The 18,612-nt window shown below is 42.8% G+C and overlaps 1 protein-coding gene across 1 annotated transcript in view; it reads left to right on the plus strand.

Moving 5' to 3' along the window:
• Nucleotides 1-8,199: 8,199 nt before the first annotated feature.
• Nucleotides 8,200-18,612, plus strand: part of LOC121582618 (microtubule-associated serine/threonine-protein kinase 3-like) — a 167,542-nt gene continuing 157,129 nt past the window's right edge. Inside the window, exon 1 of the mRNA XM_045225097.1 lies at nucleotides 8,200-8,613. Coding sequence (XP_045081032.1) covers nucleotides 8,374-8,613 — 240 coding nt within the window. The 5' untranslated portion in view covers nucleotides 8,200-8,373. The remainder of the gene's footprint in view (nucleotides 8,614-18,612) is intronic.

Raw genomic sequence — 18,612 nt, forward strand, 5'->3', positions numbered from 1 at the left:
ACTCCCGGGGGCACCTTCAACACCTCCCCTTCACGACACACACTGTGGCTGCATCTCAATAGTCTAGTTAGTAGCTTCCTCTCACAGGCACTTTAGTGAGGACAACAACTGACGAGAGTGTGAAGTAACACAGGCGTAGACAAAGATTAACATTTCTCCAGGGAAACGACCCAGTACTTTTATTCAGGGAAGAGAAGCAAAATGCGCCACAATGCTGGGTAACAATAAAACCAAACAAAAACCTAGCTCGTCTTTGAGTCTTTCTACACAGGTCTTCCGGTCCCTCTCTGCTACCGGACAGCTAAGCTGTTTACCGGCGTATCCAACAAAATAAAACAGAAATACAGCAGGCTTGTCCTTCCTTGGGTCAGGCCTACGGCCAAGTAACGTCCGGTAGGTTCCTGTCCAATTGGGTTTGATATTCCTCCCAGGGTTGGAGGGCCCTGCATGTCAGCTCTTGTTGCTCCAGACCAAAGCCTGGTTAAAACAGCCACCGCCCAAGCTCCAAACTAATTAGATTCAGGTGTGTATAATTAGGCTCTTATCCTTCCGGGACATCCTCTCTCCTGGCCAGCTGATGTAGCCAACGAGCAAGAATATACCGCCCTTCACATACCCACCCTCTCACTCCATCACAGTACGTTACCCATTCTGACAATCTAATCGTCAGCTTCTGAAAGCTCCATCCAAGCAAGAAAATAAACACCCTAATACATCAGAGTATATACAGTGGGGAAAAAAGTATTTAGTCAGCCACCAATTGTGCAAGTTCTCCCACTTAAAAAGATGAGAGAGGCCTGTCATTTTCATCATAGGTACACGTCAACTATGACAGACAAATTGAGAATTTTTTTTCCAGAAAATCACATTGTAGGATTTTTTATGAATTTATTTTCAAATTATGGTGGAAAATAAGTATTTGGTCACCTACAAACAAGCTAGATTTCTGGCTCTCACAGACCTGTAACTTCTTCTTTAAGAGGCTCCTCTGTCCTCCACTCGTTACCTGTATTAATGGCACCTGTTTGAACTTGTTATCAGTATAAAAGGTACCTGTCCACAACCTCAAACAGTCACACTCCAAACTCCACTATGGCCAAGACCAAAGAGCTGTCAAAGGACACCAGAAACAAAATTGTAGACCTGCACCAGGCTGGGAAGACTGAATCTGCAATAGGTAAGCAGCTTGGTTTGAAGAAATCAACTGTGGGAGCAATTATTAGGAAATGGAAGACATACAAGACCACTGATAATCTCCCTTGATCTGGGGCTCCACGCACAATCTCACCCCGTGGGGTCAAAATGATCACAAGAACGGTGAGCAAAAATCCCAGAACCACACGGGGGACCTAGTGAATGACCTGCAGAGAGCTGGGACCAAAGTAACAAAGCCTACCATCAGTAACACACTACGCCGCCAGGGACTCAAATCCTGCAGTGCCAGACGTGTTTAAGCCAGTACATGTCCAGGCCCGTCTGAAGTTTGCTAGAGTGCATTTGGATGATCCAGAAGAGGATTGGGAGAATGTCATATGGTCAGATGAAACCAAAATAGAACTTTTTGGTAAAAACTCAACTTGTCGTGTTTGGAGGACAAAGAATGCTGAGTTGCATCCAAAGAACACCATACCTACTGTGAAGCATGGAGGTGGAAACATCATGCTTTGGGGCTGTTTTTCTGCAAAGGGACCAGGACGACTGATCCGTGTAAAGGAAAGAATGAATGGGGCCATGTATCGTGAGATTTTGAGTGAAAACCTCCTTCCATCAGCAAGGGCATTGAAGATTAAACATGGCTGGGTCTTTCAGCATGACAATGATCCCAAACACACCGCCCGGGCAACGAAGGAGTGGCTTCGTAAGAAGCATTTCAAGGTTCTGGAGTGGCCTAGCCAGTCTCCAGATCTCAACCCCATAGAAAATCTTTGGAGGGAGTTGAAAGTCCGTGTTGCCCAGCGACAGCCCCAAAACATCACTGCTCTAGAGGAGATCTGCATGGAGGAATGGGCCAAAATACCAGCAACAGTGTGTGAAAACCTGGTGAAGACTTACAGAAAACGTTTGACCTGTGTCATTGCCAACAAAGGGTATATAACAAAGTATTGAGAAACTTTTGTTATTGACCAAATACTTTTTTTCCACCATAATTTGCAAATAAATTCATAAAAAAATCCTACAATGGAATTTTCTGGATTTTTTTCTCATTTTGTCTGTCATAGTTGACGTGTACCTATGATGAAAATTACAGGCTTCTCTCATCTTTTTAAGTGGGAGAACTTGCACAATTGGTGGCTGACTAAATACTTTTTTCCCCACTGTATCTGTAATAGGTTGTAAGTCCCTTGTAACTCAGTTGGTAGAGAATGGCGCTCGCAATGCCAGGGTTGTGGGTTCGTTTCCCATGGGGGGCAAGTATGAAAATGTATGCGCTCACTAACTGTAAGTCGCTCTGGATAAGAGCGTCTGCTAAATGACTAAAATGTAAATGTAGTTAGTTCTTACACAGGATTTAGCTATTTGATGTGAAGTGTAACTTTATAGTTACCTAGCAATTTCTATATAATTAATTATTACTCATTACCAAGTGAAAATACTTACAAATGTCACGTATACTCCCTCTCCGGCGTTCGAGGTCGCCAGTCTGCTCATTATTACGCATACCTGTCACAATCGTTACGCACACTTGCGCCTCATGAGACTCACCTGGACTCCATCACCTTCCTGACTACCTCCCCTAAATCTGTCACTCCCTTTGGTTCCTTCTCCAGGCGTTATTGAATCTGTTCCTGTGTTTCATGTCTGTACACTACTCGTGTTTCTTGTTTTGTTCCTTGTTTGATTTATTATTAAATTCACTCACTGTACTTGCTTCCCAGCTTACACGTTACAACAACAAAAAAGCTGAGATTCTACTTTAGTCAACTTGTTAAAGACCTTACATTTCTTACAAAATAATAAGGATTTTTATTGTTAGATTAATAATTTGATTAATTAGATTAAACAATTATATATATATAAGCCTATTCAATAACAAAAATAACTATTCTAGTGGTGACTCAAATATGTAGCCTATAGTATGGTGAGTAGCCTTGATAGCTTGCTAATTTAGAAAAATGGGATTGTCTTTTTCTTCAATTTTTAACATTACAAGTAACAATGGAAAAAGAAAGTCTCTGAATGTCTTCATCCATTTCTTTCTTGTAAACATTTCCCATCCTGGAGTCTGAGACCATGTGGGAATCTGTGGTAGAGAAGAAAAATGTGTGACAACAACATAGATATATACATTACCCCTAGTTATCATCATGATTTCTATAGTTTAGGCATATAACTAGTTAGTCCTAGCTACTTGTGTTATCCAGCTAGCAATAATAGTGCTTGTGTTGACAAAAGTAGCTAGCTAGCTAAAGTTAACATTCTGGGTGTCTCATGGAATACCCTAGGGTACGGATATACTGTGAACAAGATTCAGGGAAGATAAGATGATCGAGCCCAGCTAACGTTAGCTAGCGAGTAGCGACCATAGCATATTTTCCAGCTTTAGGTAGCTAGTCAAGGTTAGAAAACTAGCTTGCTAGAGTGCTAGCTAATCCCAAAAAACTCACAGATTGCATGGAAAGTCTATTCTGTAGATGGTAACTAGCTAGCCTAGTTGTTATGGTAGGCCCAACAAAAAAGCAAACTAACGTTTGCTAGCTAGCTAGCTAGCTACAGTTAGCTAACATTAGCGTGGTCCTCTGTAGCTCAGCTGGTAGAGCACGGCGCTTGTAACGCCAAGGTAGTGGGTTCGATCCCCGGGACCACCCATACACAAAAAAAAAAATGTATGCACGCATGACTGTAAGTCGCTTTGGATAAAAGCGTCTGCTAAATGGCATATTATTATTATATTATATTATAGGCAAAACTAGCCTACTACCTATTCTAAATTGTCCAGCAGAATGAATGTATAAATAAAATTTTGCATGGAAAACGTACTTTCTCTCTCCAGTGTTGACGTTTTTGACCTTCAACACTTTGTTGCTTTCGAGGCAATCTTTCATGTCTTTATTTTGCCTGGAAATGGACAAGATAAATATTGTGCGCCCCTGCCTTTGACAAAGTGGGCACTTCTTATCACAGAGCGGCATCAGCGCTCACCTAAAAAAGCCCATATGCCACTGGTTGAGAGAAAATGTCATTGTTTTGGGGCAGAATTATTTGTGGTTTTATGTGTTGTTGCTGCCCTCGTCTATCTGCCTAATGAGCGGGCTGTCCCAGTTCCAGACTCCTTAAAGAGTAGGATTATTGTAAGTACACTTCATATTTATTTCTAAAGGAAATTATTTATCTGTAAATAAGCATTACCCTATTTATGGTGAATAAATCAAATGTAATATCTATGGTCTAGACTGGATTATATCAATACTAATATGTTGGGGTGTTGATAAAGCTATGGAGCTTAGATGTAAGAAGTGGGGGTTGTGTGAGAAATTGGGTTTAGGTACAAGTTTGCTGCCACGCTGATGTGTGGTAGTAAATGAATGTTTTGTTTATTTAAGGACATGGTATTCAGGAAATTTTGCCCTGCATCTCAATTTTTGTTTTAATCTCTTTTAAGCTGTGGGGAGAAAGGCCTCTTCCCTCGAGAGTGTTTATAGCTAGATAGAGGAAGTGGTTCTTGCAGCTGACTCCCTTCCTGTTGCGGTGGCCTCTGACTAGTACACACCAGCAAATCCACCAGCAAAAACAGGACATCTGTCTCAGGATTAGAGACAAGGACTATAGAAAGTACAGTACTTTGCTCCCTGTGGAGCATAATGCAGCAACAAGCCCTTGCCATGCAACAAGCCCTCAGCTTTCCCCCAAGACAGGCCCATGGTCTTCAATCCTTTGTGGTTGAATCAGAACTAGAGGTTAAAGTTTAAAGGACATCAAAACCATGTTGTCCTGTCTAATTTGGTAAAGGCCAGTTGAAGGTAGGCTCAGCAAAGTATTCCATTCAGAAACCAGATCATATAGACATAGCATTACTTTCATTTATAACTTTATTCTTTCAAATGTATGAGGTGATCACATCAGAGCCAAAGCAAAGTAGCAGTCGAGGATAAATTATCACACTTGAGGATAAAGTTCCTAACAGAAATAAAGCATGGAAAATACACAATAACTAAGACATTGTATTTTATTCACACCAACTGACATAACTGTAACTCTTGCGATTGCCATATCAACAGAGTTGATTGGAATGTGTTTTAGCGCAGCTCATACAAACAAAAACAGTAGACAATAAAAACAGTATCACAAAATAAAATACAAAACATCCATAAAAGCATTAATATTTGATGATCGAGGGCCTCTGTACATACTAGTGTCACGTGCTAACCAGAATAGTATTGTCCTCACTAAAGTGATTGTGAGAGGAAGCTACTAGACTATTGAGACGCAGGCACAGTGTGTGTCCTCAAGGTGAGGAGGTGTTGAAGATCCCCCCCCAGGGGTCGGCAGGAGGGGAAGGGGGAGAAGTCCTTACGGGCGAACATGAAGACGCCGCTCGGTTTTAGTAGTAACAGTAACCGCAATAAGTCCGCCATCATGGCGTGAAGCTCCGGGTAGGCATGCTCCGCCTTCAACTCCTCCTGCAACACACACACACACGTCAGGTCATGTGGGAAACTTAGGGGTTAGTGGTTTAAGAGTAAGGGGCTAGGTGATATTAGGGGGTAATGGTAGGGAGTAGGGAAAGACTACCTTTCTGTCCAGGAACTTGGAGTGCATCTGCATGTTCTCCTCCCACATGAGACGCCTCTTCTCAAACACTGGCTTATCATCCCTCAACTCTGACCCACAACACATACACACAAACATGTACATATGGGGAACATTCCTAATAGTGTGTGTGTGTGTGTGTATGTGTACCTGTGTGTATTTGGGGCGGGAGCAGCAGGGGCCTCATGTTGCCGGGAGAGCCCACCTGCACTCAGCTGGCCACGTGCCTAAACAGGAACAGGTTATGAAATCACACAGGGATAAGTTACAAGTGCTAACCAGAAGATCTGTGTTAGATATACACAACTTGTCCCTTTAACCCAAACTGTATTGTGCACATATTCTATTGGTTGACACTACCTCCTAGTGGACAACATGATAGCACAAATGTCAACAAGCAGACCATTGAGCATTGCACTATGACACAATATTCAATATATGACAAATAATAAATGCATTTCTCCCTAACATTCCTCTGAAAGGGGGGGATCACAGGTAAATGGAAAAAATAACATGATTACAAGACATGTTGAATGATACAATGGCTTCAATGAACACAATTACATGAATTTTCAGAGATGTGTCAGATAAAAACACAATATCATTGCGTTATCATCATCGCTAAGCACAAAAAGGTGTAGGACATTACAACAAGCCATGGCAGTATCTTTGCCTCAGCAGTGTAAGTGTTCGCCTGCAGAAATCATTAGCATGGAAACTGGAAAATTGTATTAGGCTCTGTGTACTTTCCACATAAGAAGATATTTGGTAATGTCGCCTGAAATAGATAGATAGCAATTTAACAAGCCATAGTCGTGGTGAACTTCAGACTTTTGACAATGTGCAGTGCACTGTAGGGTGCTGTTTAAATCGGCTTATGCTCAGGACTGAGAGACCAGACTAGGAAGGAACACAACACAGTGTAGTTAGCCTGGAATCCAAATTGAATTCAATAGTGAAACTATAGTGAAACAAACAGTGATTTCAGTTTGGATCCCAATTTAAAGTGTAGCAAACATGGTGATTAAAATTAGTTGGATTAGCGGGGGGGCTCCACAGGGGTGCACATTTTGTTCTGGCCCAGCACCAACATACCAGATTCCTCTTCTCATGGTCCAGAAGACTCAGTTGGTTGTTTGAAATGTGTTTTAGTGCTGGGCTGGAACGAAATATTGCCGACCTCAATAGGTCTCAAGGACTGGAATTGGAGAGCCCATAAACAGTTGCCTTGTTTGGTGATGTCATAGCTGGATCACCTTTGGACCAGTACAACAAGTAAATAAGAGCGGTCTCTATAGTACAACTGCAAATCAACTAAATAGGTATTCAGAACTAGTCTGGTCTGGCAAACATTTCTGGTGTAATAACCGTGGAACAGGGACTGAGAGAAGATAGATAACAGACACATGCAGAAGGTAGATGTCAGGTTTTAAAGCAGTGTTTCACCATCCCTTGCTTACCAGGAACTATGACTTCATTTGGTCAGCATTGAGAAACATTGCAGGTACCAGTCCGGTTTTCAACCCCCCGGTGGTTTGTATGGTATTTACATGAACAAAACAGATAGGACAGGATGGATACAGTTTCCCAGAGACAGTTCTGTCAAAGGCTAATATCTACAGCCAAATTACAGGCAGTATTACAGTATGGCTCTAGAGGCTCTGGAGCTGGTTGCATCCATCTTGTGTAATGATTGCAAATAATGATTGCGGCTACAAGTCCTGGACATCACACATTATTACTCACTGCCTTGAATTAATCAGACCCCCGTTTTTCAGTTGTTTATCACAATTGTAAAGGATCCCAGTGCCCTATTCTCCTCATCAGTGTATGTGTGTGTGGGTAGTACTTAAGAGGCATCTAATTCATTTTATTATGTGAGTCAGAAATCTGAAACAAAACACATCAGCAAACAACAAAGTGATAAAGTAGTTTAGCAAACAATAATAATGGGATAAAAGAGTATTGAACAATCTAAACAAAAAGCACACCCAACACAGGCCTGAGACACTGGGGGGAGTTGGAAGTAGAAACAGCACGTGGTGGAGTTGGAAGTAGAAACCCATTGAAAGTGCACTTTATCCCACTGCTGCCACCAATGTAGCGATTCATGATGAACAGCATTTGTTGAGTTGGAAGTGCACTTTCTCCCAGTCCCATAGCATATACAGGTTGAGACCCTTGGCAGAGGCCATAATAGGCCCTACAGAGTGGTCAGCTACTACCCTTGCAAGAAAGATCCACTGCTAAAATGTGGCCAAGTTCATATCTGGGTGTCAAAAGCAAAACTCACAACATTCTCTTTCATCTTATTGAGTATTACACATCGGGCCAATGCAAATGCGCACAGCCGATCAGTTCCCATGTTTTGGTAGGCGGGGTTATGAAAGGAATCCAATTCCAGGCGCTTATTGCTACAGACAGATTGCACTCAGCCAACGATGAGACGGCTGTGTCGTAGCCCTGGAACTTCCACTGAATGGAAGTTTTCAACGGTGTCCGTGCAACACCGTGCATTCAATTCTCAACATGACTTCAGAGGACAGGTGTGCAGGTAGACATTAGCCCACGCGGTGACTTTGACATCCTGGCGTGATAGGTGTTTGTAGACTACATTGAAACATTATGGAGGAACAACACTTGTTTGGAACCGACAGCGGTAGCCAGTCCTCTTCAGGGTCTGAAACGTTGTCCGGGGGAGAAGGCATAGAAGAAGAGCACCAATATGACGATAATTTAAACGACCGACACGCTTCAGACTTCAAAACTCTAAAAGCAGAAGGGCAGGAAGAAGAAAAGAGTGTGGCAGACGACGAGGTGGAACCGGGGACTAAAGAATATGGGGAAGAAGGAGACGACGAAATGGTAAAGAGTGCAAACGTGTAATTTACCCATTAAACGTTTCAACTAGCCTATATAGTGTCAATGGTTTTGGGTGAAGTGGCTTGAAGGGCAGGCGTGTGTGTGCCCTCGCAATTGACAATCATGCCTTGCTGTGTATGTGCACTGATGTGCGGAATACGAAATCAAGTTGCTTAATATTCTGCTAAAATATTATTCAGACTACAGGAACGAACGAACACACACACACAGGGATCTACACTACATGACCAAAAGTATGTGGAAACCTGCTCGTTGAACATCTCATTCCAAAATCATTGGCATTAATATGGAGTTGTCCCCCCTTTGCTGGTATAACAGCCTCCACTCTTCTGGGAAGGCTTTCCACTAGATGTTGGAACATTGCTGCGGGGACTTGCTTCCATTCAGCCACAAGAACATTAGTGAGGTCGGGCACTGATGTTGGGCGATTAGGCCTGGCTCGCAGTCGGCATTCCAATTCTTCCCAAAGGTGTTCGATGGGGTTGAGGTCAGGGCTCTGTGCAGGCCAGTCAAGTTCTTCCACACCGATCTCGACAAACCATTTTTGTATGGACCTCGCTTGGGCATTGGGGCATTGTCATGCTGAAACAGGAAAGGGCCTTCCCCAAACAGACCTGGGGGACAAAGTTGGAAGCACATAATCGTCTAGTATGTCATTGTAGTCCCCTGTAGCTCAGTTGGTAGAGCATGGCGCTTGTAACGCCAGGGTTGTGGGTTCGTTTCATGAAAATGTATGCACTCACTAACTCTAAGTCGCTCTGGATAAGAGCGTCTGCTAAATGACTAAAATGTAAATTGTATGCTGTAGCGTTAAGATTTGCCTTCATTGGAACTAAGGGGCCTGTAAACAGACCATTATTCCTCCTCCACCAAACTTTACAGTTGGCACTATGCATTTGGGCAGGTAGCATTTTCCTGGCATCCGCCAAACCCAGATTCGTCCGTCAGACTGCCAGATGGTGAAACGTGATTCATCACTCCTGAGCAGTGGTTCCCAACCTTTTTTGGTTACTGTACCACCAACTGAATTTTGCTCTGCTCGGAGTACCCCTGAAGTACCCCCTCGTGCATTTTACCAGTAGGTCCTAGTACCCCTGGTTGGGAACCACTGCTCCAGAGAACTCGTTTCCACTGCTCCAGAGTCCAATGGCAGTGAGCTTTACACCACTCCAGCCAATGCTTGGCATTGCGCATGGTGATCTTAGGCATTTCATGAAGCTCCCGACGAACAGTTATTGTGCTGACTTTGCTTCCAGAGGCAGTTTGGAACTCGGTAGTGAGTGTTGCAACCGATAATGGTGCCACGTTGAAAGTCACTGAGCACTTCAGTACGGGCCAATCTCATTTTATGTTTATGCCGAGCTGTACACAGTTTTGTCATTTTAAATTATTTTTTTGATTAGTGATACTCCATCAGTAGCCTAATGGTGACAAACAGTATGCTGACAGATTCATATGGTTAGCTTTCAGGGGGATATTGGAAGTCCCCAAGACAATTAATGAGGGCAAATTGATCTCACGCCAGTTCCTGGTGTGTTGTGTGATAACATTGGCTACTTCATGTTTAAGTCTTTTTTTTTTTTTTCATAGCAACCTGCAAAGCATGCCTATTGATTACTGTATATGACTTGGCTCAGCTTTGGAAAGATTTCAGCATAAAGTCGGCTGGGTATATGGACTATGTACTGAAAGGACAATTCATATTCACAGCACAGTTTCTTCCATTCAATTCTGCTCACTCGCCAGCCATGCTCAATATGCAATATGCACAAGGTCCTCAACAGCTGAGCATATGCAATAGCCTACATTCTGAATATCCACTGCTTCGCATTGTTGTCAGTAGAGAGAAGCTATTGTTTGACGTTCCCAGGTTATCCTTTGGTGTTGAATTGTTTTGTGTAAATATATCCAGGCTTTGTAGAGAAGGGAAGAGCACCCCCTGAGACTTTAAACATACATCTGTAGCCTTGTGTGTGTGTGTTTTTGCGTGCGTGCTAGGGCCGGGACGATACCAGTATCGCGATACTCATTAGTATCGTGTTAAGGAAACAAAACACGAAGTGAATTTAACTTCTTTAAGAAAACAGCCCAATGTTGGAAACATTTATTTTCCTAACTATAGCACACAATATTTTATATACAAAGGTTTTTAAATATTGCGATACTGGTATTGTAGGAAAAAGCAGCTCTCCATATTGATTGATAACCACTAGGTAAGAGTTTGAGACATTAAACTCCTAAGATGTGCATTGTTTGAGGAAATAGAAAATACTCTTTGCCCTAGGCGTGCCTGGCAATGATGCTACTGAGAACGAATAGAATTAGACAGACAATACTCTTTTTAAATAGCTTATAGTTGGTTTGCCTTCCCAGTTCAGACTGGTTTCACTGGTTCTGATCAGCTCAATTGGTTTAGGGTTTAACCTTGCTGATCTAACCAGGGGGTGCGTAGAGGATCGGCAACATTTTAAACACTTGTCTGAGTCACTATTCACTCATTGGCTCGACGAAACTACTGTTGAATTCCAAATCGACCCTTAGCCCCCACCCCTTAAGGGTTTAGTACTTATGTAGATCTGAAAATTACATGTTTAGTCATTTAGCAGACGCTCTTATCTAGAGCGACTTACAGGAGCAATTAGGGTTAAGTGCCTTGCTCAAGGGCACATCGACAGATTTTTCACCTAGTCTGCTCTGGGATTAGAAGCAGCGACCTTTCGGTTACTGGCACAACGCTCTTAACCACTAAGCTACCTGCCGCATCCAGGTAGCTTAGACTGGATAGGTTTAAGCAATATGGCGAAATGTACACCCTGCCTATCGTAACGCAAGGTAAAGCAAATGTTGCTTAAACATATGATCCTTAAAGATCTACAGGATAGGTAGGGTACGAGAAAGGATTAGATTTGGAATACTGCATATCAGTCACCTCTAAAACCCTTCTGTTGCTGCTCAGTCCCCCGATCAAACAGGTGTAGGTGTAAATTGCCCCTAACCCCTGATTCAGTGTCAGTTATATTATTCCCCTGCCTAATGTCTAAGGCTAATATTGGGAGTAGGGGAATCTGATCCTAGATCTGTATTTAAGGACGACTCCTAACCAGAGCTAGGCTAATTCAACAAGTCAATGCCCCTTTACCCCTCTAAATCTATGTCAGGTGACCACCGTTGGGGATAAGGCCCAGTGGCATGGCCAGACCTCTGACCTTTGACTTATGTCATGCCTTTAAGGGGGTTAAATAGGGAAAGGCTTCTGGGAAGAGTGGCTTATCTGTGTCATCTCCTCAGGCTCTTTTAGTGTCAAACAGAACACAAGCCCTAGCGGCGTTTATGCACTCTTTGTTTACTAACAACTGCCCACGTATGCACATGCACGGGGACACACACTTCTTATTCTGAAAATGGGTAGCATCTATCTAAGTCTAGTCTTAACTGGTAGTAGCAGGTTTTTTACAGCACCCCAAAAAAAGACTACCGAATGACAAATGAAACGCAAACTGGAATTGAACTCTGTGTTTATATCAGTCCAGCTGCATCTTCTTAGCAGGACTGTCTCTGTCTACACTTACCTCATGTAAACCGCGCCTGGTGGTCCGGCCAGATAGGGCTACAGTTATGGATATTTGGCATATAAGGACAGGTCCTGGTACGAGGAGGCTACTGTGTTGGAAAGAGTCCTGGTAAAGAAAACCGAGTTCTCATTTGGAGAGAGCATGTTTTGATTTGATGAAATATGGGCTGACTTGGCAAACGTTGTAGTCACTCACAACTCAGAAGAGTTTTATTCACAGTAATAAAACCGTTCCCGGACATCTGCAGTTACAGAGCAGACTATTTCACACTATCCTAAAATGAAGTGATGAATTTGAAACGTCTTGGTGGGATGATTGAGAAAAGGATGTGTTTTTACCTTTTGGATTTCAATACCAGATTAGCACAGTGTTTGTCAACTCTATCACTATGCCATCTGAAAATGTCCTCCTTTCAACACTAGTAGTGAAACGTTTTCTGGGTGTTTATACAGCTATGTTTTTTTTATGTCTGTTGGCTCGTTCTACATCAGAACAGCTTGTTTTCTGCTCCTCAATCCCCCTGTATGTGTGCGTGATTTCCCTTGTGTGAGAGAAATTGTCTACGTGTTGATTCTTATTTGTACTCTAATCATGTTGTTGTGGTTTTTCCTTTTGTGATTCTAATGAGTTGTGAAGGGCTACACTCCTCTCCTTAACCGGTCACACAGCTCTTTCCAAGTCCATCGTTGTTACACATCATCCAAGGTGTGCCTGATTGTTATTCCATTGCCTATACGTCTTATGTAATGGTCTGGGGGGTTGAGCTGCATTATTTTCTTGAATTTCACCATAATAAACACGTCCTTTTATAGAAGAAACTGAGGGAAAGAGGAGCAGCAATTTGCTGGATTTAGATTTTCTCTCACTCTAGAGATAAAGCCTAAAATGTGTTGTGTACAGAACACCAAGTTAATAATCCTTCTCTCTTTCTCTCGCTCTCCCACTGTGCATCATCGGTCCCAATTGTATGCACTTCCCCCCCAAACACTGATGAACTCCTTGTGATGTCATCACTGCCTGCCTGCAATTACCCAGCCCATTATTTTAGCGGCTGGGCCGGGGCTGGCCATAAGGGACGTCCAGTGTCAGTGAATGGCTTAGTGGTTAAGAGGATTAACTGTCAATCTGTGTAAGAACTCCTCTGGCTCTCTATGGTGGGGGGCGATGTCATCACAGGATGTAATTTTTTAAGTTCAGCTTTTTCATCCAATCCAACACTGGTCCAGCTCTAGTCCACACTACAGTACCCACACACTGGCTGCAATGGCAGACTTTTAAAGTGATATTGCAGAGGGACGGTATCAGACTATTATCAAAGATCATGGCCCTACGGCGGAATTCGACCATAGGTGATTTAAATTCTTCAGAAGGTTCAAAGGTAAGACCACATGATTAAATAGAACACGTATTCAAGTATTATCTACAGTAATACATTTATAATATAGGATAATATTGCACCTCTATGGGTAAGACATTGGATCAGTTGACTCCGGACTGGAGTGATTGGTTGGGGGCTGGTGGTGTTTCTAAAGTCCTTGTTTTGTGTGGGCTGTGGGCTCTAGCTGTGTTTTCGCTGTCTACAGTATGCTACAGCAGTGGAATTTTAATCTGCTGCTGGGGCTACCTAGATTTCGGTGCTTTTGAATGATTAATGCCTTATGTAATCGCAGCTTGATATCCACATTCGATTTGGGATTCTGTTAAAAGATCTGCTCTAACTTTGTTTTTCAACCTACCTGGATAAAGAGAATATCAGATGTTTATCGATGTTCTTTCTCTTTCATTCTCTTTATCACGTGGGTGGTGGTGTTGGATGGAAGCATGATATATGTTGTATTATAAACTTGGTTGTTCGAGCCCTGAATGCTGATTTAGCTGAAAACATTTCTTTTTATGGCTCTAATTATGTTGGTAACCAGTTTATAATAGCAATAAGGCACCTCAGGGGTTTGTGGTATATGGCCAATATACCACGGCTAAGGGCTGTATTCAGGCACTTCACGTTGAGTCGTGCATAAGAACAGCCCTTAGCCGTGGTATATACCACACCCCCTCGTGCCTTAACTTAATATAAACTTTAATTAACGCCACGATTGAGTATAACTTGGGTGGACTTGTTTTACCCACATCCTATGGTTTCGGTAAACCTAAAGTCAGACGTGGCAATTACCACAACAGAAGTCTTGTTTCATACCAAACAGAGTTAATGATTCATCCTCCTCAGGCAAAGAATGGGGGTAACAAAAGTGCCAGCTAGAGGAGAGTTCCCAGTCATACTGTAGCTAGCTAGCATCTGAGGACACTTGTTTTGCCTGCAGACCTATCATTTATGACTTTACCCATTTGTTTTGAATGTATGCTGCTTCCTTTATTAACCTGCACCAACAGAAGTAGCTAGCCAAGTTTGCAAGCCTATCAATTTTTTTCTCGACTGTATACAAACACTCCTTAAGCCTTTGTCAAGACACCAAAGTCAAGAGTGAGTGAGTGATTGAGCTGAATAGCACTGGTAGGCTAGTTAATGAACGGGATGATCAAAGATTGACTGAGCGATTAGCACCTGAGAGAAGTGGCCATCCTGGCGGAGACTGACATATGGCCTTGTTGTCCCGGGAAACGTGTCCTGGTCACTACACGATTTAGTGATGTCACTGTATAGGTAGGTATAGGCCTGTGCAGTGAGAATGTACTGTAGACGTCAATGTAAACCACTCGCAGTTCAGCTCTGTGGGCCTTCTGCAGTCACAGTTCCTTACTATATTTAGTATTCACCATCTTTGATAGGATAATTTAGTTCTAAGTAAGAAGAAGGTCATGATGTAATGGCTATTACCAGCATAGGCCTATATTCAAGTATCACATAGGCTACTGTAGCTATCTATTTTAAAAGTTTAAACATACAAAACTGACACATTTCCGGGTCTGACTCATAGGTCGGTATTGACGTTACATATCATATCTTAAATAGCGTCTTGGGGCTACTGAAGCCAGTTTGGATAGGAATAGGAACCCTATAGAAAATGGTCTGTTTCTGTCCAGCATTAGAAAATGTCAACACAGGAAGCTGAATCCCCATTGAGAACGAGCAGGGTGTAAGGGTTCAATGCCTGCTAAATAACTTACTAGAGAGGACATGTAGTTCCACTGTCAATGCACTAGAGGTTACAAAGTGAACAGCGGGCCATTTGGAAGTGGAACCTCTTCTTTTTTATTTTTATTTTTTAGGATTCCTATTGCCCAAAGGGAGATTGGATTTGTGTGACTTTAACTTTTGCGTGTTGATGTTGTTTTTCGGACTAAACATCTCTGACCTCTTCGGAGGGTGTGTGTCTCTCTGTGTGTGTGCGCACACTGGGTTCAGCAGGGAGTTGGAATGGGGTGAGAGATGTGAGGCAGACCGATGTTGGGTAACAAGGTCGTGAGGAACGTGGTGTGTTGTGCTGGAGACCCTGAATATCCACCTCACTACTACCAGGGGGACTGTTTGGACTCCCAGGGGGTTGGGGAAGGGGGGGATGTACTGGAATTGTATTCTTTATTATGAGGTTATTAACACCATATGACTGAACTGTTGCACATACACTAAGTACACACTGTGTGGAAGATTACCTTTGAATGGATAGTTCACTCAAACTCTTTTAGTGTTTTGTTTATTCATCCCCCAAAAATGTGCATGTCAGCAGTCAAGTTTTTCAAAGTAGAGCACTTTCAGCACAGAGCAAAAACTGTGAACTCTCCTTTAAGTGAACTATCCTTTTAAAGTGTCTGAACTTTTTTCATTATCTTGATGCTAGTTTTGTTACAATAACATTGCATCTATATGGCCAATACCTAGCTATTGTACCATTCAAAGTGGATTGGCAAAAATAACAAATAGACACCCTTCCTTTCTCGCTGGTTGCCATGCAGCCAAACACATGGCTCTATATTTTGTGCTGGTTGCCATGCAGCCAAACACATGGCTCTATATTTTGTACTATGTATGGCAGAGAGAAAAGCCTTTTGAAGTCCTGAGGATGGGGGCTACACATGGCTGTAATACAACACCATGGTAAACACCCATCATTCCCAGAACCTCACCCCCTTGTTATAGTCCCTACTACAGGGACCTTATAGACTCCAGGGAATTCTCCAGGAGATTCTCCCATGGCATATGACAGGTGTGTTGATCTATGCAGTTCCGTGTCACGTATGAATTTGAGGGGCGACACTCTCCATAAGACAAGTTATATTTTAGGAAGGTCTTAAACGTGGTGACTTTTCAGTAATCAAAGGCCTAAGGCGGCAGGTAGCCTCGAGGTTAGAGCGTTGGTCCAGTAACCGAAAGGTCGCTGGTTTGAATACCAGAGACGACAAGGTGAAAAATCTGTTGCTGTGCACTTGAGCAAGGCACTTAACCCCACTCTCTGGGAGTTGGGATAGACAAAATGTATTTCCATTACACACTTGTGTGTAACAGGACAAATATAAGCACCCCCTAAAAATAATAATAATAATGATGGAGAGCAGTTCAGTGCAGTGAGCAGTTTGACATTGTGCCTTTACTGCCCAATACAAGTCTGGGATGGTAAGGAGGCGTTTATTAGCTTGCTTTGTGTGAAGGTGAATAAAACGCATGAGCCTGCAGTCACAGCAATGCTAGTCAACCATTTATCTTCCTTGTCCTCTGTTCAAGCCAAATGTCAGCCATTGTACTGGTGGGTTGATTCATGGCATGTTCCTACTGTGAGGAACCATAACTTGGTGTGTGTATCTGTCTGTCTGAGTGTCCGTCCATCTTGTCTGTATGTCTGTGTCTTAGACCCTGTGCCACAGGGAGTGTTATTAAAGTCCTAAGTCTTACTGAGAACTTCACTAGGAATGTTGGATGAGGCTGCCACTTTGTTTCCTTTGTTACATGCAACTTGGGATTTAGTTTTACAGCAGAGGTGAAGTGATAGTTGTTAGTATTGTCCCAAACATTTACTGTGTTCACTGCCCTTTTATATGCTGTGCAGGATAATTACTGTGTTCTTCTGTGTTCCATGTGTGAAATGACTCTTTGTGGAGTGACTATTGATATGAGTTAAGTACTTTGACATAATCCAACTAATAAAGCGAGGGAGCGGCAAAATGAAAAGCTGTGGGAGAGTAAGTATAAATTGTATTTTGGGCGGAGGAAGTAACAATGCTCTCAGAGCGTAAAGTGCTACAATAACTTCAGCTCAATGAACAAGAATGTCTCTCGTGCTTTATCTGATAATGTGATAACAAGTCTGATTTCAAAACAGCAAATCGCTTCATTACTTCAGGGAGAGAGATGATATTGTTGATAAAACTTTCCCGCTCGTGTCACTGTGCTGTAGGTGAATTGCGGGCGGCAGGTAGCCTAGCGGTTAGAGCTTTGGGCCAGTAACTGAAAGGTCGCTGGTTCAGATACTCGAGCTGACAAGGTGAAAACTAGTCGATGTGCCCTTGAGCAAGGCACTTAACCCCCATTTCCTCCAGGGGTGCCGTACTACTATGGCTGACCCTGTAAAACAACACATTTCACTGCACCTATCCGGTTTACGTGACAATAAAAATAAAACAAAAAACATATTGTGGATTAGGTTTGGCCTGGGTGTGTTGACTGTGCTGTGTAGGGGAACAGTTGGCCCAGCCAGGGGAATGTGAGAAGGGGACACACTCAGAGTTGCTGAAGTTGGCACCTCCCGGAGTCATGGAAATCACAGCTCTAATGGAGGACTCTGGTTAAAGGGAGATGTCAGTGACTGTATCCCAAATAGCTCCCTAACCCCTTTTATAGTGCACTACTTTTGATCAGAGCCCAATGGAATAGCGTGCCATATGGGAAGCACACAGTGGCCCTGATGATTTTATTGGTGATCTGGCCACACTCTGGGATTACATGGGGCACGGAGTGGAAAATCTGTCTCATCACTGGTGTACTGACTGGCATACTCTTGGGATATTGAGTGGTTGAAATGCCAAGTTTTCATAGAGTGCCAAGGGTCCACTCAACCAAAACAAGTAACCAAAGCAAAGGCAAACCAACAAAGTACCCAAGTGCAGAGCAAGGAGAGTGTTGTCTTAGTCCGGAAAAATCGTGTTAATAATTTTGATTTGAAGAGGGCCTTCAGTGATCGTCATTGAGGGTTTCAATGGGAAAAGGAGATATGTTGTCTTTATATGCCATTAGGCCCAGTTCCTTTTTGTTTTTAATGATAGTTATGGAATTAATACACATTTACAAAGCTATTTCTGAAGTGGTTTAGCCTACTGGCTGGAAAACATTGCTGAATGGCAGGAAATGTTGCTCTTCAGCCAACCGTTTGTGCCCTTTTGCCTAGATTTTTGGGAGTATTCATCTTCTAGCGGAGTTGGGCTGGGGTTGGAGGGGTATTCTGGCCGTATTATCCCCCTGGGT

Source organism: Coregonus clupeaformis, chromosome 15 (assembly GCF_020615455.1).
Source record: "Coregonus clupeaformis isolate EN_2021a chromosome 15, ASM2061545v1, whole genome shotgun sequence".
Classification (NCBI taxonomy): domain Eukaryota; kingdom Metazoa; phylum Chordata; class Actinopteri; order Salmoniformes; family Salmonidae; genus Coregonus; species Coregonus clupeaformis.